At 42.2% G+C, this 21,716-nt stretch overlaps 1 protein-coding gene across 1 annotated transcript in view; it reads left to right on the top strand.

Annotated features, from left to right (window-relative positions):
• pcsk7 (proprotein convertase subtilisin/kexin type 7) overlaps positions 1 to 12,129 on the top strand; it is a gene marked incomplete at its 3' end in the record, with an annotated part of 57,798 nt that extends 45,669 nt beyond the window's left edge. Inside the window, exons 15-17 of the mRNA XM_080731109.1 lie at positions 730 to 832; positions 10,793 to 10,910; positions 11,794 to 12,129. Coding sequence (XP_080587235.1) covers positions 730 to 832; positions 10,793 to 10,910; positions 11,794 to 12,129 — 557 coding nt within the window. The remainder of the gene's footprint in view (positions 1 to 729; positions 833 to 10,792; positions 10,911 to 11,793) is intronic.
• Positions 12,130 to 21,716: the final 9,587 nt, after the last annotated feature.

The raw sequence follows: 21,716 nt of genomic DNA, 5'->3' as shown, positions 1-21,716 counted from the left end.
TAAATAATCGTCTAATCGCAATTATTTGACATTTAAAAAAATAGTGGAAATAGAAGATCTACAAGCTCACAACGCGTCGCGTTGTGAGCTCAAGGACCAACAGGGACCACCAGTGGTCCTTGAGGGAGTTCCCGAGAATTTCCCGTTTTTGAAAAAAAAAAAATGTAGTAGGCATGATAGCAATCGCGAAATTGCATGTTTAACCCCCATAGTAACCCCATCTTTCAAACATGGCAGCCATCTTTGTTTACATTTTAGGAAAACATAATGGCTGCTAGTTCGTGAATGCCTGAACGGATTTCCATTCGGATTTTTTTGTTTGAAAGCTGTGAGCAATCTGCACACACGTGGTGCATGATCTAGGCATGGACGTGACATTATCAGTGCACTATGAATTACATGGAAGTCTATGGAGACAGATGGCATATGAAAGTACGAAGGTATTTGCAAATGGCGGGGTATGTGTTAAAGACTTTATTTCATTTTTATATCAGTCAAGGGAAAAGAGAGTGACACAGAGACATGTATAGTATGTCCAACTGCCTTTTGAGTGTGTGGGACAATGACTGTGAGGACAAGCCAGACACTAAAATAAATAATGGTCCTTGATGTGAAAAAGGTTGAAAACCACTACCCCCATTTGATCTCGCTCTCCCTCTCTCTCTCCCTTTCTCTCTCTCTCTCTCTCTCTCTCTCTCTCTCTCTCCCCCCCCCCCTCCCCCCCAACAGAAGAGCCGTCATCCCAGTGTTCTCCAGTAGGAGTGCTGAAGCAGTGGAGACTCACCCTGTACGGATCATCATTCTCCTATGACGACGTCAAGGACCGACAGAGGTCAGAGAGTTACGGACCTGGAAGGGTCCATTTGGTTCCTTTTGTTACACTGTCAGAGTCATGGACCGTAAGGGTCCATTTGGGCACCTGGTGGTTCCCAGAACTCTTGGGATTTAGATTATTTATTTCTAGATCGGTAGTTCTCCGTAATAGCAGATATACAAGCTCGCCTGGGGTCCTACTAATTGCACCACAATACCCAAAAGTACACAAAAGTACACAAAAGAACACAAAACTACCCAAAAGTATACCCCAAAGTACCCAAAAGTATACCCAAAACTACCCAAAACTACCCAAAACTACCCCAAACTACCCAAAAGTACACAAAAGTATACCCAAAAGTACACAAAAGTACACATAACTACCCCAAAGTACACAAAACTACCCCAAACTACCCAAAAGTGTACCGAAAAGTACCCAAAAGTACACAAAACTACCCCAAAGTACACAAAACTACCCCAAACTACCCAAAAGTATACCCAACAGTACACAAATGTACACAAAACTACCGCAAACTACACAAAAGTACACAAAAGTAGGCAGGGACCAGCACCCAGGGGGTCCCTGGTGGCCGCCCCACCACGGGGGACCCCCACGGACCCCCAAGGACCCCCACGGACCTCAGCAGCGCTGGAAAAAGCAAATGAAAAAATAAGCGAATCTAGCAGATCTACAAGCTACGTGCTGCTCACATGCCGTGGCTTGGCCCCACTCCTCAGGAAGGGATCAAATTCAGGTTTGTGTGTCTTAGACAGTACATGTGTTTATTATAGATATCTGGCATATGGTTGAAGCATTCCATTTCATTGTGATTATGATATGATTGTGCCATGCTTTCAACAGGTCTGAGCTACAAGCTCACAACGCGCTTTGAGCTTGCCTTGCCCTTGTAGAACTGCTATTTTCAGAAAGACAGTGTATAAAATAGGGCTAACGTGTATGTTTTATAATATTTTAATTTATATCCGCAAAGTAACTATAGTAACTTCAACTAAGTTTTCAATTAAATGTAGTGGAATAAAAGTAGAATATTTGTATCCCGAGTAGAAGTAAAATTATTGGAAATTGGAATTACTCATGTAAAGTACAAATAACTCAAAATTGGACTTATACCCAACTACCCTAAAGTATACCCAAAACTTCCCAAAGTTGATTGATGGGAAAATATGATCAAATTCAGGTGTGTGTGTGTCTTAGTATGTGTTTATTATAGATATCTGGCATATGGTTGAAGCATTCCATTTCATTGTGATCATTATGATATGATTAGTCTATGCCATGCTTTCAACAGGTCTGACTCAAACTCTTTTTTTTCCAAAAAAGAAATGGATAATCAAAATGATGTCAAGCAATAGTGAAGCAAAACAGCATACTTTGAAACACACTTAGAAATGCAAAGCAAAAGTTATGTTACACTGGTTGATCATTTGAAATCATATTGCAGTAAGATTAACAATATTCACTACATTGTAAATGAAAATACAAAACAAGAATTGCTTGTTTTACACTCACACATGACATCTCAGATTAGGACATCTCCGGAAACATGTTCAGTCGTAACATTTTATTTTGCGTTAATCCATGTAGTCTACAAACACTTCAGTCCCTTAGACAACTTGTAATGTAACTGCTGTACAGTCATACTTGAATGTACATGTACCTTCTGGATTAGCCTTTTTTTCAGAAATCAGTCTAAGATACATGTTCTGATAAATGCCTGAAATGTGACAAACTCTTCCAAAATAAACATGACTGCATTTAGCAGACACTTTTAATTTACAATAAGCAGGCAATACATCAATATAAGCAAGATCATGTCAGTAAATCAACAATACAACAAAATACTAAATTATATATAAAAAATACAACAAATGCATATCAATCTAGAAAACAACATAGACAAAAAAAAAGAACTTAACAGTTTGGCAGCAAGCGTATTTTCAGAGTTCTTGGATTATTAAGGGCTGTCCATACATCATTTTAACCTTTGTGTATCCATAACTCCAGTATATTGTACTTAATTTACTGGGGATCCCTCTGCCTGGGTCTTTACTTGGTCCACTCTTTTTACCCATTGTACAGCAAATGTATTTGTCAAAAATAGATAAGGAAAGTCTCAGTTGGAACTCTTAACCCCGCGACCCGATTCCGGGTAAGCGGTTCAAGATGGGTGGATGGATGGATAGCTTATCTAAAAACTCACAATACCATCATGAGCTTGCAGATATGCTATTCATGCGGAATGTTTGCTTTATTACAACATGCCTTGAAAAGGGATAGAGCTCAACTGGTTAAAATGGTTAGGATACCCTTTTCCTTCCATTTGATGTAACATTCTCGGGGGGCCAGGCTCATTGGACATCATTTTGCCATGGACATGAGTGGACAATAATATTTCTTACCCCATGGCCATTTCCTCATTTATGTTTATCTCATTAAGATGTTGGTCAAGGCACAGGGTGGGGTGACACAAGGTGGTTTCCCCTTTCTTGATAATATCAAGATATCTGTTGGACAGTTATAGTCTTGGACCGTGTTCATAAAAAAAAGTCATGGGCTATAATTAAAAATGAAAATCTCACTCACAGCACATGTGACCTCATCATACAGCACATGTGACATCACATGTATTTGTGTTAATTCTGGGCTCTAGACCAGGGGTCTTCAATGTTTTCAGGCCAAGTACCCCTTAGTCAAGAGAGAGTTGAAGCTGGGAGTCCTGGGACCCCCCACAACAGATAGTTTTGTTTGACATCACAATCAGCATATTTTGGATTAATGTACATTGTTTGATATTTAACCACTTGAACAGTCAATACTATAAACTTGACCTTTCACTCTGTACTTAAAGGGATATTCCACTTTCAAAAAAACGTTTTGTCATTGTATGGTCTAATCAGGCTTGTATGAACACCCTGAACAGTTTTTAATTTTCTTCATTCAGTATTTAGGTATGTGATGTAAATGTTACCAGGCCCTCCAGGCTCAGGGCCTCTCCCCACACACACTCATTGTAACTTCAAACTCAATTTTAACCATGATAGATTCATTAAAAACACCCATTATTTTTTCTGGTGACTCATACTACCCTCCTAATACGTGAGCAGGCCGTGTTTTTTCCATAACGTTTTTCATGTATTTTTTATATATTTTATTGTATTTAATGTTTTCCATTTTCCCAAAGAATTATTAAAAATACATGGAAAAACATTATGGAAAAAATATTCTATCCCGTTTCAAGGCATGTTGTAATAAAGCAAACATTCCGCATGAATAGCATATCTGCAAGCTCATGATGGTATTGTGAGTTTTTAGATAAGCTATCCATCCATCCACCCATCTTGAACCGCTTACCCGGAATCGGGTCGCGGGGTTAAGAGTTCCAACTGAGACTTCAGATTTCCTTATCTATTTTTGACAAATACATTTGCTGTACAATGTGTAAAAAGAGTGGACCAAGTAAAGACCCAGGCAGAGGGATCCCCAGTAAATTAAGTACAATATACTGGAGTTATGTATACACAAAGGTTAAAATGATGTATGGACAGCCCTTAATAATCCAAGAACTCTGAAAATACTCTTGCTGCCAAACTGTTAAGTTCTTTTTTTTTGTCTATGTTGTTTTCTAGATTGATATGCATTTGTTGTATTTTTTATATATAATTTAGTATTTTGTTGTATTGTTGATTTACTGACATGATCTTGCTTATATTGATGTATTGCCTGCTTATTGTAAATTAAAAGTGTCTGCTAAATGCAGTCATGTTTATTTTGGAATAGTTTGTCACATTTCAGGCATTTATCAGAACATGTATCTTAGACTGATTTCTGAAAAAAAGGCTAATCCAGAAGGTACATGTACATTCAAGTATGACTGTACAGCAGTTACATTACAAGTTGTCTAAGGGACTGAAGTGTTTGTAGACTACATGGATTAACGCAAAATAAAATGTTACGACTGAACATGTTTCCGGAGATGTCCTAATCTGAGATGTCATGTGTGAGTGTAAAACAAGCAATTCTTGTTTTGTATTTTCATTTACAATGTAGTGAATATTGTTAATCCTACTGCAATATGATTTCAAATGATCAACCAGTGTAACATAACTTTTGCTTTGCATTTCTAAGTGTGTTTCAAAGTATGCTGTTTTGCTTCACTATTGCTTGCCATCATTTTGATTATCCATTTCTTTTTTGGAAAAAAAAAGAGTTTGAGTCAGACCTGTTGAAAGCATGGCATAGACTAATCATATCATAATGATCACAATGAAATGGAATGCTTCAACCATATGCCAGATATCTATAATAAACACATACTAAGACACACACACCTGAATTTGATCATATTTTCCCATCAATCAACTTTGGGAAGTTTTGGGTATACTTTAGGGTAGTTGGGTATAAGTCCAATTTTGAGTTATTTGTACTTTACATGAGTAATTCCAATTTCCAATAATTTTACTTCTACTCGGGATACAAATATTCTACTTTTATTCCACTACATTTAATTGAAAACTTAGTTGAAGTTACTATAGTTACTTTGCGGATATAAATTAAAATATTATAAAACATACACGTTAGCCCTATTTTATACACTGTCTTTCTGAAAATAGCAGTTCTACAAGGGCAAGGCAAGCTCAAAGCGCATTGCGATGCAACGCGTTGTGAGCTTGTAGCTCAGACCTGTTGAAAGCATGGCACAATCATATCATAATCACAATGAAATGGAATGCTTCAACCATATGCCAGATATCTATAATAAACACATGTACTGTCTAAGACACACAAACCTGAATTTGATCCCTTCCTGAGGAGTGGGGGTCCGCGGACCCCTTCCCGGCCAAGCCACGGCATGTGGAGTGGAGCAGCACGTAGCTTGTAGATCTGCTAGATTCGCTTATTTTTTCATTTGCTTTTTCCAGCGCTGCTGAGGTCCGTGGGGGTCCTTGGGGGTCCGTGGGGGTCCCCCGTGGTGGGGCGGCCACCAGGGACCCCCTGGGTGCTGATCCCTGCCTACTTTTGTGTAGTTTGGGGTAGTTTTGTGTACTTTTGTGTACTTTTGGGTACACTTTTGGGTAGTTTGGGGTAGTTTTGTGTACTTTGGGGTAGTTTTGTGTACTTTTGGGTACTTTTGTGTATACTTTTGGGTACTTTTGGGTAGTTTGGGGTAGTTTGGGGTAGTTTTGGGTATACTTTTGGGTAGTTTTGTGTACTTTTGTGTACTTTTGGGTCCAGAGACCCTTCCAGACGGTCTAGTTGCTGGGGGACCGCAGTGGGAGTCCACGAGGGGCTCCGTGGGGCCCCGGTGGAGGGACGGCGGCGAGGGACCCCCTGGGGACCCCCCCTGAGGAGTGGGGGTCCGCGGACCCCTCCCCATCCAAGCCACGGCATGTGGAATGGAGCAGCACGTAGCTTGTAGATCTGCTAGATTTGCTTATTTTTTCATTTGCTTTTTCAAGCGCTGCTGAGGTCCGTGGGGGTCCTTGGGGGTCCGTGGGGGTCCCCCGTGGTGGGGCGGCCACCAGGGACCCCCTGGGTGCTGATCCCTGCCTACTTTTGTGTACTTTTGTGTAGTTTGGGGTAGTTTTGTGTACTTTTGTGTACTTTTGGGTACACTTTTGGGTAGTTTGGGGTAGTTTTGTGTACTTTGGGGTAGTTTTGTGTACTTTTGGGTACTTTTGTGTATACTTTTGGGTACTTTTGGGTAGTTTGGGGTAGTTTGGGGTAGTTTTGGGTATACTTTTGGGTAGTTTTGTGTACTTTTGTGTACTTTTGGGTCCAGAGACCCTTCCAGACGGTCTAGTTGCTGGGGGACCGCAGTGGGGGTCCACGAGGGGCTCCGTGGGGCCCCGGTGGAGGGACGGCGGCGAGGGACCCCCTGGGGACCCCCCCTGAGGAGTGGGGGTCCGCGGACCCCTCCCCATCCAAGCCACGGCATGTGGAATGGAGCAGCACGTAGCTTGTAGATCTGCTAGATTCGCTTATTTTTTCATTTGCTTTTTCAAGCGCTGCTGAGGTCCGTGGGGGTCCGTGGGGGTCCCCCGTGGTGGGGCGGCCACCAGGGACCCCCTGGGTGCTGATCCCTGCCTACTGTACTTTTGTGTAGTTTGGGGTAGTTTTGTGTACTTTTGGGTACTTTTGGGTACACTTTTGGGTAGTTTGGGGTAGTTTTGTGTACTTTGGGGTAGTTTTGTGTACTTTTGGGTACTTTTGGGTATACTTTTGTGTACTTTTGGGTAGTTTGGGGTAGTTTTGTGTACTTTTGGGTAGTTTTGTGTACTTTTGGGTATACTTTTGGGTAGTTTGGGGTAGTTTTGTGTACTTTTGGGTAGTTTTGTGTACTTTTGGGTATACTTTTGGGTACTTTGGGGTATACTTTTGGGTAGTTTTGTGTTCTTTTGTGTACTTTTGTGTACTTTTGGGTATTGTGGTGCAATTAGTAGGACCCCTCACATCTGCTAATTGTGAAACTTTTTTTTTTTTTATATTGAAAGTGTTTTGAAAAAAGTTGAATAACAATTTCTCACCGATGAGATAATAATACGTTTTTTTTTTAACACAAATATTTTCTTCTGGGAGTCCCTGGAACACTCTTCTCAGATGGGAGTCCATGGCATGGTAGCATTGGTAGATCAGTGTCTAGTTTTAGTCACGTAACCACTCTTTTTATACTTTGGCTATTCAAAAATAGCAGATACACAAGCTCATAGTGCGGCACTGAGTGCCATGTCATGAGCTTGTAGATCTGTGCAAAATGTTTGCAAATCTTTTAACAAATATTCTTTTAAAGCGAAAATGTTTAACTCAAATCTTTGCTTCTGGGGGGTCCCAGGAACAAAACATTTTGATATGGGGGTCCACGGTCAAATGCATATAATTCTAGGTTTCCTTGACATTGCACAGATTTCAGAAAACCATTAGGATTTTTAAAAGATTTTCTTTAGGTATTTTTCACGTCTTAATGGGTTAAGTCCACACCTCTCTGCTATTGGTCGCCATGGCTACCAGTTCCCACCTGACGTTGTGTGGTAGTCCAGACTTCTTCAGGCGGTACTGAATAACTGCTAGCTTGCATAGCGTCTTCAGACTAGGACTTAAGTCCAACATGTACAGGTCGTCAGGTGTGTGCAGTCCTCCAAAGACAACGACTCGATCTCCCACCATGCAACAGTACATGGATGTCAGCATATCACACGGGCCTTTCCCCTTGGGCTCAACCTTCCTCCAGGAGAAGGTCGCTGGACTGAATTTCCACAGCTCATTGTCGAAGGTCTGGGACGTGGCATAGCCACCGAATATGTACAGCTCTCCATTGTAAGCAAAGGCTGAATGAAACCTTTTGCGTTCTGGATGAGAATGTGCGGAAGGCATGTCCAGCCAGCAGTTGGTCTCTGTGTCAAACACTCTGATTCTATCGTAGTGGATGCGGTGGACCCCTTTGCGGTGGACCCCTTTGCCCCCGAACACAAACATATTTGTCCCGATGATGGTGGCAGAGTGTCCCCATGAAGCAGGTGGTGATGTGCCTCTGGTGTTAATTAAAGACCAGACCATGGTGGTGGTGTCCAACTTGTACATGTCATTAGTGAGTCCAGTGACAGTCCAGTATCTTCCAGTTTCCAGCAAGGTGTATCCTCCATGGATATACATGACTTTCTTCAAAACACAGGCTGAGTGGTGGTACCTTGGCTCCGGAACAGTCCCGGAATCCTCGTGCTTGAACCATATGTGGGTGTCGACGTTTAACGCGTAAAGCTCTTTGCAGAAAGGATCCCCCCCCCAGAGGTAGACGATATCTTCTATCAGCACAGCTGTGTGGCCCCAGTAGCGTTTGGGAGGAACCATGAAGCTACGTTCTCCTCTTCTGGCTGTCTCTGGGGGCAATGCCATCCAGCACAAAGACACTGTGTTGAAGATGTGCACGTAAATCTGATCCGTGTTGCTGTAACGATAACCTCCAAAGGTGTACACCTTCTGCTCCACAACAACGGCTGCGTAACCAAATCCTTTTTTTTCTCCAAAAGGATCCCGACTCAGACGCACCGCCCAGCGTAACATCGCTCACACCGTCAATCAGATGGATCTGATGTGTCGCTCGAATGTCACACAAAGGTTAACCAATCACAAAGTTGATCTCCTTGATATGTCAGATACTGTAGACCACGAGTGCAACCAATCTCAGTCCAAGAAGGTTCTGGTAAATGGCTGGTCTAACACAGAGATGCAGTCCACTCTGCAGTGTTAGGGTTAGGGATAATAACTGGGCTACACAGAGGCAGTCTGCTCCAATGATGTTGACAACAGATGGGTTGGTAAAAAAGTCGCTAAATGACACTTGGTTTATCTGATCGTTCCTTTTTAAAGGACATGGCTGAGATGACAATGTTGTTGCATCGTAGCGTGATGTCATTACCTTTCTGATTGGTCCCTGACTGACCAACCAATCAGCAGGCTCCTTCCACTCTGGCTCTTCCCCTTTCTGGTCGTTTATGCGTACCGTAAATAACCAATTAGTAGCCCAGGCGTTTATTTCGCGAAATGGGGTCGGACCCCGGGTGCTTAAAAGAGGCCAGGCGGCTATTGGTAACAGGCTTTTATTTATTTTGGCACTGGCCAGCACTGGGCCATTATTTGGTTAATTTTTCTTTCTCAAACTATATAATAGTATTAATAATCAAAATGTTATAATACATGTTATAATTATTAATATTATTTTAATTGTTATGGACACCCAGAAAATAGCACATTTCGATGTTGATTGACCCAATAAAGTATAAAAAAAAGAAAAAAAGCACATTTCAATCTATTAGACCAAACCTCATTTGAAAAATATCAAGAGTGTATGAAAGCCTTTTAAAAATGTTTACACTATGGGAATCTTTCTCCAAAATAATCAATTACCGCATGCCAGCAAAGACGCATCTATCAACGACCCAATTAGCGCAGAAATCCAGCTGGTGCTGTTCTGACTGGACTCGCTGACGTGACCACTGAACAGCTCCACTATCCTGATATTAAACCATTATGGTATTGCATTATGATTAAGCCTTCTGCATTCCCCTTGCACCTCAAAATAATGGATTACTTCTTCAAAATGCGGACTGGATAACATCGCAGAGGCAGCAACAGTAGGTAATGAGTTATTCTGATCCAGCTGGTCTTTATTGGCCAGTCTTTCTCCATCTTTTGCCATTAAAGTACTCAGGCAAACTTTGCATTGTAACATCGTTTTAGACAGTAATGAATGATGCTCAGTGCGCAGAGAGCAGCAGACTCTTTTTCCCTTTTTCCTCTTTTTTTGGTGTCCTTTGGCAATCTGTTCCCCGTCGCACAGACAGTGCGTTGTGCGTGTCATGGTAGCGCAGCACTGGGCTGGGCACCATATACATTTGGCTTAGAAGTGTCTGTCCACAGGGCTGTGAGCTTGTAGATTTGCTGTTTTCGGCGCACTACCGTCATGCAACATATGACCATAGCAACGCACAGCGAGTGCGGTGCGTTGCAACGTGCTGTGAGCTTGTAGATTTGCTGTTTCCAGCGCACCACTGCCATGCAACATAAATGACCAATTAAGTTAAATAAATGGCAAATAATACCAAACAACCAAACAAAGATAAAATAAATGGCAAATAATAGCCCGGGCTGTTACATAAAACCAAATCAGGATAATATTAATTGCAAATAACGGCCCAGGCGAACCTGACGCTTATTTGGGACAGGCGCTTATTGCGCAAAATGGGGTCGGACCCCCGGGGGATATATGAGGCCCGGCGGCAGTTTGCCACCGGGCTACTAATTGGTCATTTACGGTAGTTTGGTTTTTATTGTTTTTAATTGTTGTTATTTTTGTCCAACCAAGCAACAGCGAGATGGGCGGGGACTAACGGGTGGAACTTGACAAAGGTGCTATCGAGTCCGAGAGTTGTTCCGCGTGCTGATTGGCTGTGCGTTGATTGACAGGTTGGTGGAGGAGGCTATGAGTGGCCAGTATTTGGACAGCAGTTTCTCTCTGCCCTGCCCCCCCGGACTGGACGTCCCTCCCGAGATAGTTAACCCTTTCACATCCAACGGCCTCAAGGTACACGCACGCACACACGCACACGCACGCACGCGCACACACACACACACACACACACACACACACACACACACACACACACACACACACACACACACACACACACACACACACAACTTAAAGGAGCACTCGTACTACAAAGCTATTGTGTGTAGTTTCGATGTACTGATTATTATGTTTTTATTGTTTTGATTTGTATTAATAAAAGTCGCCATGTGGCAGAAAATGAGTTAAAGGGATAGTTCACCCCCAAAATAACTTCATAGTAAATTTAGCCTCATTGGTTCCCGAATGGGGACCCACTCACTCCTCATGTACTGAAGTTCGGGTCTCTCTCCAGGCGCGGCAGAGGGAGAGCAGAGCCCAGGATTACAGCATGGGGCTTTTAAGCCGTGACATCATTTTGTAGGCAGAGGAGAACTCTGCCCCCAGAGCATTTTCTGTCCCTCGCTATTTCGACAGATCCGAGACAAAAATAACGACTAAAGTATAATTCTAACACTTTCCTTTCAACAACAAAGAGAAGAAAAATGTGTAAATAGTAAAAATAGTAAAAAGATTCACGGAAACTGGGGGCAGAAATTCTCCTCTGCCTACAAAATGATGTCATACTTAACAGCGCCATAGGCAATTGGCATTGGGTGAAAAATGGGTTACAAAAATAGTGGGACAAAAAAAAAATGTAAAAAAGAAGGAAAAAGGTCTCCATGGTGTGAGTAATCGACAGACAAAAAGTCATTTTGGGGAGCGAACTATTCCTCGCTCAAAGGTCAACTGAAAATTGTAATTGTTTTGTGTGTGTGTGTGTGTGTGTGTGTGTGTGTGTGTGTGTGTGTCCGTCCGTCCGTCCGTCCGTCCGTCCGTCCGTCCGTCCGTCCCCCAGTTCCTGCTCCTGTTCGGCTGCTTCGCCCTCTTCTGGTCCCTGTACTACACCCTGGAGGTGACCCTGGCCCACCTGGAGCTCAGGGACCTGCTCTGTCTACGGAGGAGGAGGAGGACCACCCAGCAGCAGCAGCACCACCCCAGGGCCCGGCGGGGGGGGAGGGGGGGCCGGGGGAGGGGGGGAGGAGCAGGGGGGGTGGAGGCGGTGCTGAGAGAGGAGGAGGAGGGTGAGGAGGAGGAGGAGAGGGCGGCGTTGAGCACGGAGCTCCACACGGTGCTGGACTGCGAGGCGGAGGAGGTGACCAAACTCATCAGCGTGGACGGATCCTCCACATAACAGCGGCTGTGCTGTCATCCTTTAAAGTTGCTATATGTATTTTTCTGCTGACGTAAGCAGGAAACAGGCAATTGCTTATTTTAATTTTTTTATTTTATTTTATTACATTCAGACAGCTAACCATGCTTCCTAAAGAAATGTTGTCTCTGTGACACGTCCTGCGGCCACAATCTGCCTCCAAAACTATTCTTTTTATTTGTGAGAAGTTCTGTCATTGGTCGATAGACAGACAGCCTGCCCTGGTTTTAAACCAATCAGGGTTGCCTATTGTTCGAATTGGTTAGACCTGTTTGTCAATCCTTTTAGCCCCGGGTCGGCTGGTTCATGCACCAATGAGCTGCTAGTGACAGAGCTTCTTACAGATAAAATAATAGTTTTGGAGGCAGACTGCGGCTCCTAGAAGCAGAAGAAGAAGAAATAAAAATAAGCAATTGCCTTTTTCCTGCTTATGTCAGCAGAAAACTACATACTGTATAGCAACTTTAAAGGACAACTCTGCCCTAAATTAGCCCGGGTTGACCAGCCTGCCGCGCTACGTTCCGTGGGTCTTGTTTTGTCACTCCGCTTCTCGGTAGGGATGGGACGACGTGAAAATGTCATATCATGATTGTCGTGACAAAATAAATCGCGATTTATGATATTGATAATCACGATAATCAAAATCCATTATCCTGGGGCGGACGCAAATTTGACAAAACGCAAACTCACAACGCGTCACAACGCGTCACAACTTGCAGATCGGCTATTTTTTTGGCGAAGACATTTTATAGAGAGTGAAAAAAAGACTGTATCGAGTTCGAGTACGTATATTATAAGTACCTTTTACCAATATAGAGGGTTTAACTCAGTCGGTGCCATATTTAAGGTGGGACCTCTTATATTGCCGGTTCGCCAACAAAGGGTTAAAAAAATAGTGTGCACGCTGGTGCACACATTCGTGCACAGATCATGCACTATGCATGTGCATGCTTTTCACAGCTTTCAAACAAAAAAATCCGCTTGGAAATCCGTTCAGGCATTCAGGAGAAGGCAACCCTTATGTTTTCTTCAAATGTAAACAAACATGGCTGCCATGTTTGAAAGATGGGGTTGGTATGGGGGTTAAACATGCAATTTCGCGATCGCGATCATGGCTAGTACACTGTTGGAGGTCCATTTTTTTTTTTTTTTTCAAAACATTTTTTTTTTTTTTTTTTTTTTTTTAAAGACGTCCAGAAGACGTCTGGCAGGGAGGTCCATAGTTAAAAAGACGTTTTTATTATAGAAACGTCTTTTTTGGCAGGGTATGAGTTAAGTGGTACCGGATATGCAGCTCGGCAAATAAAAGGTGAATTGATCCCAGTACATGACGGAGGACGATATCACGATAAATAAAATCTCACGATATGATTTTCGTGAGTGTTTCTTTTTTTTTATCACGATAAACGATAATATCGCGTATCGTCCCATCCCTACTTCTCAGTCTGGACAGCTTCCCATCGTCATAGAACACGGCTGGAATCCAACTGCGGGACAAATACACAGGTGTGTATTGGCTGGCTGATGACGTAGCTACCCTAACCCTACTCTGATTCGTTGGAACAACATCCAGTCAGCAACGGCGATGTCACCTACGTCACAACTGACGTGCGGAAATACGAGTCAACTGAATCATGTCCAGACTGAGTAGTGAAGTGACAAAACAAATCCACGGAACGTAGCGTAGCAGGCTGTATCCCTAAATAACATCTACTTATATTGATCCCAAATGACCTGTTGTCCAGTTTCCCCAGGAGAACTCAGCAGCCCTCATAGCATAGAGCGGAGCCTATAAGCCTATCGTTTTTATGCTATTTGTTGCGGTCAGAAGTGATTATAATATATTTTTCATGAACGTGTTACTAGTTGTCATTACAAACACATCCATGCCATTGTTGTCCCACACAAGCCGCCGTAGTCTGCTAAACAGATGTTATGCTTTAACTTGTTTTGCCAAGTCCGAATGCTCAAACCCAAAACATGATTTATGAGACTGTGGCAGCTCGTGGGTTACACACCTCTTTTCAGAAACACCTCTATTCAGAAGATTGACTTCCATTATTCTAAATAGAGGTGTCACCTAAACCCTAACCTCAGTGGGGGTATTTCTGAATAGAGGGCTAGTGTTTGTTATGACAACTAGTAACACGTTTATGAAAACAAAAATCAATTTTGACCACAACAAATAGCGTAAAAGCGATAGGCTTATGGGCTCCACTCTATGCTAAGAGTTCTGGGGAAACTGGACAACAGGTCATTTGGGATAAATATAAGTAGGAAAATGAGCCTAGATGTTATTTAGTCTGGAGTTGTTCTTTAAGCCCTGATTCATACTTCGCCTACTACGCTGTCATGCACCAAAAAAAAAAAAAAAACAGCAGACTAACAAGCTCACGACGCGATGCGGTCGCATCGCATCCTGAGCTCGTAAGTCTGTTGCTTTTTGGCGCTTGTCGCGGGACAGTGGATCAGATGGGGGCGTTATTTCTCAGGCCTTCCCGGGACTTTCTTTGTTCCTTTGCCGTTGGGACTCATCGATCGTCGATATCACGGGCGTGGTCAATATGGTGGTGGGGAGGGGGGGACGGAGGGGGCACAAAGACAACTGCGGATTGGACGTGACTGTGAGAGACGGGACTCTTCTTGATTGGTCCATTCTCGGCGCTTCCCCCGAAACATGTGGCCTTTTATTACACTGTGTGTGTGTGTGTGTGTGTGTGTGTGTGTGTGTGTGTGTGTGTGTGTGTGTGTGTGTGTGTGTGTGTGTGTGTGTGTGTGTGTGTGTGTGTGTGTGTGTGTGTCAGTGGTTCTCAAATGGGTGTCCAGGGACCCTCTGGGATTCTCGACAGGGGGTCCAAATGGAACCAAATGGACCCTTACTGTTACGGAGGTTCCTTGAAATGTAAAAATTTTGAGAACCACTTCCACAACATCAATGGTTTTTGATGAGAATGAGTACTGCTGTCACTCTGTCGCTTACAGCTGATGTGCACTATATTGTGTGTGTGTGTGTGTGTGTGTGTGTGTGTGTGTGTGTGTGTGTGTGTGTGTGTGTGTGTGTGTGTGTGTGTGTGTGTGTGTGTGTGTGTGTGTGTGTGTGTGTGTGTGTGTGTGTGTGTGTTACTATACTGCATTGATAAAATCACCACCCCAAAAGGACCTTTTTTTCTATTGATTATTCACGCCATAGAGACTTGTGTTCAATAACATTTTGGGTACGCAAATGCATTTGTCTGGAATCAATGGGGGTAAATTGACTACAATCAAAGTTTTGTCTTAAGAATGTTACAAATACAAAAAAAATATTATTGAACTCAAGTCTCCATGGGGTGAATAATCAATATATAAAAAAATCTTTTTGGGGGGTGAAATACTCCTTTAAAATGTTGATGTTCTCACAAGTATAGTAATTCAAACGTACGTCTGTACGTGCACGCATGCGTGTGAGTGATTGAGTGTGTGAGTGAATGTGTGTGTGTGTGTGTGTGTGTGTGTGTGTGTGTGTGTGTGTGTGTGTGTGTGTGTGTGTGTGTGTGTGTGTGTGTGTGTGTGTGTGTGTGTGTGTGTGTGTGTGTGTGTGTGTGTGTGTGTGTGTGTGTGTGTGTGCGCGAATACGTGTGTGAGAGAGGGAGAGCTGTGTGCACCTTATGTACGGTATGACAGATCTAAAGGCCAATACATGCTCATTCCGACCTGCTCATCTCCCACCTTCCGAACTAATAGTTTGTAGAGTCAGTAAATCTGGAGGTGAAGGAGTTCCGAGGAGAGAGCAGCCGTCAGGACTGACGTCAGGTTACTAGTTACATCACGTCACTCTCTGAAGAAGAGCTGGGAGGTGGGAAGGAAGGAGCATGTATTTGGCTTAAAGGGGAACCAAACCCCAGGCTGATTATGTACCGTTGTTTTGGGTTGAGATTGGCACATTTCAGTGTCTTCTTCTTTTGTTTTTTACTCTCAAAAAAGCATCTGCAATGTAGTTTGAAACTACATTGCAGTGCACATCATGGGGTGATCACTGCTTGCCTCCTTTGAATTGTTTTATTTTAATTTTTGTTTATTTTATTTTTTATTTTGTTGCTGAGTGAGGTCAACAGACAAAGTGACATGAGTGAGATGAAAAAACCTGAGTGAAATGTGCCAATGTGAACCAGAGACATTGGTAGTTTGTTTTCCCACACTTCTGGTTAGAAAAAAAAAAAAGAATTACAGCAGGGTAAAAAAAATAGACGCCTCCTCCGGCTCTGGGGCATTGGTAAAAAAAAGGACTGGCATTTTTTAAGGCAAACAACCTCTTTCCCAGAGGAACTTGCTTTGGCAATGTAAACGCTTGTTTCTTCATGCCAATAAAGCTCCTTTTAGTTGAATGTTAGTCCCGGAAAAAGACACACTCACTATGATTGGTCACTTTGAGTGGCAGAGTGCCTTCCACACTTCCGCCAGACCTTGTTTTACCAGTTGCGCCAATGAACCGCAGCGGCGGATGAGGTATCTAGCTTTTTATATCTGTGTTAATGTGATGTAAGCCAGTGGTCCTCAACCTTTTCAGGCCGCAACCCCCAAAATAATCATATATTATCTGGGGACCTCCCACCCTGACAAGCACTAAGAGTTGAGGCATTACAGGTACATTTTATATAACACGATTCTATTGTGAAAATAGCAGATCTACATGCTCAGAACGCCTCGCAAACGCGAGGCGTTGTGAGCATGTAGATCTGCTATTTTCACAATTTCTGCCTCTAATATTTGACAATTTGGCCCATGTTCAATTGTCATTTTAGATGTTTTAAAAAGTCCTTAAAATGTCACTTTAGAAATGTGCAGATACCCTCTATTAACAGTCTATACACTTAAACTTTATGTTGGTTTGATTACTTTTGAGTGAGAAAACGATGCTGCACATTAGGTTAATCATCTGGGGACCCCCCCCCCCCCCCCCCCAAAAAAAAAAAAAATTGATTTGGGGATCCCCCTGGGGGTCCCGACCCACAGGTTGAGAACCACTGATGTAAGCGACACAGCTGCATAAGGCTGACCTTATCGTACACAGTGACGTAAGCAAAGCGGCTGCACAGCTAATCAAATGAATAATGGGAGTGTTGATGATTTTAGGTGTGTACAAGACTGTCTAGCATGCTTGCACATTGGCCCTTTACTTGGCTCTGGACATCTATACAACAAACACGCATTATTAATGTGTTTTTTGTGCAGCTGTTTTGTTGACTTGCTGTCGTTTTTTTCAACCTCAACTGTAAAACAAACTACTAAATCAGCCTGTGGTTTCATGCCCCTTTAAAGGAGAATTCCAGACTGGCCCTTTTTATTACCGTAGTGTGATGTTATGATATTCCAGAAAGTCCACCGCAGCTCCGAGTGTGAGCCGTGGGGTTTGACTCACTGACTGCGCCGATTAAAAGTCGTCTTTTCCGCTTCACTGACTGCCGAGGTTTTCATACCTTTTAGAGCGCGTGTGCGTGGAGATCGTTCACGCTGTTCCACGGATTGTTTTAGAGTTAATCTAATTAATTAAATGGCCGTCAAACTCGTCACTTTGTCAAACTCGTCAAACTTGTCATATGGCAGTGGGTGAGTTAACAGTTAATGGCTTTAAATACTGTCCATAGTGTTTGTATTTCCTGAATTAATCCTAACCCTGATTTCTACGGCAGCCCATTTGGGACAGAAACTCTGGAGAGAATTTAGTCATTATGAACAACACACATCTACCAAAAATAAAAAAAGAAGGCGATTTACCGTTAAACCCCAGCACTCGCGCTCTGAGCTGTGTGAGCTGGAGTTATGAATAAATAAATACAACCTGTAACTCTTGTTCTGGGATCTTATAACAATCAGATTATGGAAAGAATTCTCCTTTTAATAAGTGGGCTGTTCATGAAAGACACTTATTTCACTCCATGTATTTTATCTGGCTAGTCGTTGGGTTATTGTATATCATCGCTGTCAGATTGAAACCTTCTATAGCCTCAAAAGAAAGTGTTAAGAAGAAAATAGGGGCACAGAAAGAAACGTTTTTTTTTTTTTTTTTTTTTTAAGAATCCAGTCTAGTTATTATTTATTAACAAAGCTCTTGTTAATACTTTACATCTCGGTTCAATATTTACCAGTAAGACGCCCACGGGCGACAAGCGACCTCACCCTTTAGGTTACCCATATATGGAGACCCCTGGTACCCATATATGGAGATCCACGTACTGTATATGGAGATATGCTGTGAGAGCCTAAACATGCTTACTCAGTTATTCGTTATGTGAAAGTCCTATGACATCTGACATCATACATACAATCCCTTTTATGCCCATATATGGAGATCCCTGCTCTGAGTATCTGACATCACTGTGATGTCACATGTTTATGCCCATATATAGAGATCCCTGCTCTGAGTATCTGACATCACTGTGATGTCACAGTGATGTGTCCGGGGAACCACAGTGTCAGGCGTGGACGTCCGGACACGGACAAGCTTAATTTACAAGAAGTCTACACAATTAGAGAATGTAGGTGAATTACATTTTTTTTTAATCAACGTTTGCCTATTATCTCTCCACAAAATATTCCAAGTTTTGGGCTAAATTGTTATTTAAATCATGTCCACATTGATGCATCCATACTTAAAAATATGAAAGGCTGAGATACCGGTTTTCTTTCTGACAGCGACAACATGTGGGTTATTATTTTCTTTCATTGCTTTAAAAAAAATAACTTGAAGTGGGTTTTTCTACTGTTTTTGGGGTTTTGACCGTTTTTATTTTTAATTGTTTAAATATATCTATACACAACGTGTGCCTGTTGTACAGACATATATCTAAACACTGAGTGGAGTGATTTCTATCCACTTATTGAGGGCATTCAAGAGTTTAATTTTTATATAATGTGAAACAAAAAAAAACCTATCTATTTGGTGTGTGAAGTTGGGAGCTGTGTTTTGCTGTGCAAGTCACAGATGGTTAATGACGATTAAAGAGTGTTTCTGGACTGTTTAAAATTAACTCAGGGTTCTCATTGCAGAGAATACTTAGTGAAATAGTGAAAATAGAAGATCTACAAGCGACGCACTGAGCTTTTAGATCTGTTTTCACATGTGTTTTAAAATTAAGATTAATGTAACTTTATGCTTCTGCCCTGGATTTGAACCTGGATTCTTGTACAAGTGCTGACAATTTTACCATTGGGCTATGGTGTAAAATAACAGTAAGACGTACAGTTACTTAAAGGGGTAGACCACCCATTTTCAATATTGAAATATATCATTAATATACCTTAGAGGAGTTGTGTGGAAATAGAAAAAAAGTTCCCCCCCTTCTGTGTTGCCTAGAACTGGAGGAATGATTTTGGGGTTTGTATTGTAAAGTACAATGTGTGATGTCATCAAGTTGTAATTTACAATACAAACCCCAAAATCAATCCTCCAGTTCTAGGCAACACAGAAGGGGGGGAACTTTTTTTCTATTTCCACACAACTCCTCTAAGGTATATTAATGATATATTTCAATATTGAAAATGGGTGGTCTTCCCCTTTAAGTACTTAATTTTTACTTCTACTCCACTACATCTCGGATCCAAATATTGTACTTTTACTCCACTACATTTATATGAGAACTTAAGTTACTAGTTACTTTACAGATATAAATTATAATATTATAAAACATACATAAACCACTTTATCCCTATGTTATACCTTGGCTATTTGAAAATAGATGATCTACAAGCTCACAACGCGTCACATCGTGACGCGTTGTGAGCTTGTAGATCTGCTGTTTTCAAACATTCTGTACTTTTAATTGTGATACTTTTAAGTACATTTTGATGCCAACACGTCATACTTTTATTCAAGTACATTTTTAATTCTTAACTTTTACTTGTAGCAGAGTATTTCTATACTTCAGTATTGATACTTTTACTTAAGTAAAAGATGTGAGTACTTTTTCCACCACTGCTAATAGAGCCTGCCTGCTTGCTCAGGGGATAAAGTGAAAATTGACCTTCAGGTCAAAGTTCATGTCAGATCCTGTGTCTATAGGTGAGACATAACCTCGCCCACCAGGCTTTCAGAGAGAAAGCCTGGTGTTTGTTCACAACAGGCCGTTTGGTTTCCGCCTAAAGCGCGGAAACCACTAGAAGAAGCGGCGTCGCTTTGATTTGGTTCCCTCCGTTTGTTTCCCCAATCTCTATTAAAATGCTCGAGTAGCCTAGTGTAGTCTTTCCAGTCGCTACGAGTTGGACTAAAAGATGCATATACCAAACACATTTTTCAAAAGCAAAATTACTCCGCATCAAGGACTTTATTAGGTAGGCCCTAAAAGTATGTCCTTGAGCGCAGGGGAATTATTTTGGGTTAAAACTGTTTCCGGTGGATTGTTCCGGCCAAATTGTAGTCCTTTGAGTACTACAATATGACGTTTTGTGGTTTCCGCTCCAGACCGGTTACAAGCCCGAAAAGTGAAGTGATCCCAGACTAGGTGAGACATGACCTTTGACACGATTTAAATGTCTCAGTAGAAGAGCGAGTGAGACAAAACACAACCACCCCAGTTGTATAAGTTATATTGTATTCTAAAACGGCTAGTTCTATTCCTTGATTCTGATTGGCTGGTTGCTGTGGTATATGAGACTATAACCCACACCTTGAATCAGTTTATATCAAACCCAGGTGCGTTATTTCATTCCTCAGTGTTCCACAGTGCACCAATTATCTGCACCTGTGTTTCTAGAAAGGCAATAAGCCACGCACGGCTTGTGGTTACCTGTATTTTACACCGGCTGAGAGGGTTGGAGACACGAGGCGCACGCCTCTCAGCCGGTGTAAAATACCAGGTAACCACTCGCCTCTTGTGGCTTATTGCTTCATTAACTCACTGACTGCGGCGATAAAAAATCTTCTTTTCCGCTTCACTGCCGAGGTTTTCATACCTTTTACAGCATGCGTGCGTGTAGATCTTGCACGCTGGTCCACGGATCATATATCACACGTGTGCACAGCATTCGCCGTTAACATAATAAATAAATAAATAAATAAAAGAACAAAATCCATGCAACCTTCTTGGAGCTACGAGCCTCCGTGTTTTCTCTGTAAACAAATGAAAACTGCGGATTCAGAAATGGATCCGTTTCCGGTCTCAGACCAGAAGTGTTTTTTATAAGGTGAAATCGGAATCGTGGAGCGGTAATCAAAGTTGGATTGTTTTAGCCTTAAGCCCTTTGCACACAGGACAGTTGCGTTTTTTTTCGTTTGCGGCATGAATAAAACGCATTGGATTTGGTGTGCAAGGCTGTGCGGAATCGGCGCTGCGGATCCAAAAAGGAGTCATAAAAGTAGTGATGAGTTTTTTACCGCATGCGACAAGACGCACGAATCGAACTGGGTTCGATCGAGAAAAAAACGCACGGCGGCAGCCACTCGTCGCACGGCTAATTCGGAGCCGGTGTGCATGAGGTCATAGAGAATCATTGTTTTCTTTTCAAAAAAATATATTGTCCGCTTTATCCGTGCGGTTAAACGCGCCTGTGTGCAAAGGGCTTTAATCTAATTAATTAAATGGTTGTCAAACCTC

The sequence above is a fragment of the Nannobrachium achirus genome, assembly GCF_963921795.1.
Source record: "Nannobrachium achirus genome assembly, chromosome: 8".
In the NCBI taxonomy this organism is placed as follows: domain Eukaryota; kingdom Metazoa; phylum Chordata; class Actinopteri; order Myctophiformes; family Myctophidae; genus Nannobrachium; species Nannobrachium achirus.
The sequence above is the reverse complement of the archived record's forward strand: the minus strand, read 5'-3'. Positions and strand labels throughout refer to the sequence as shown.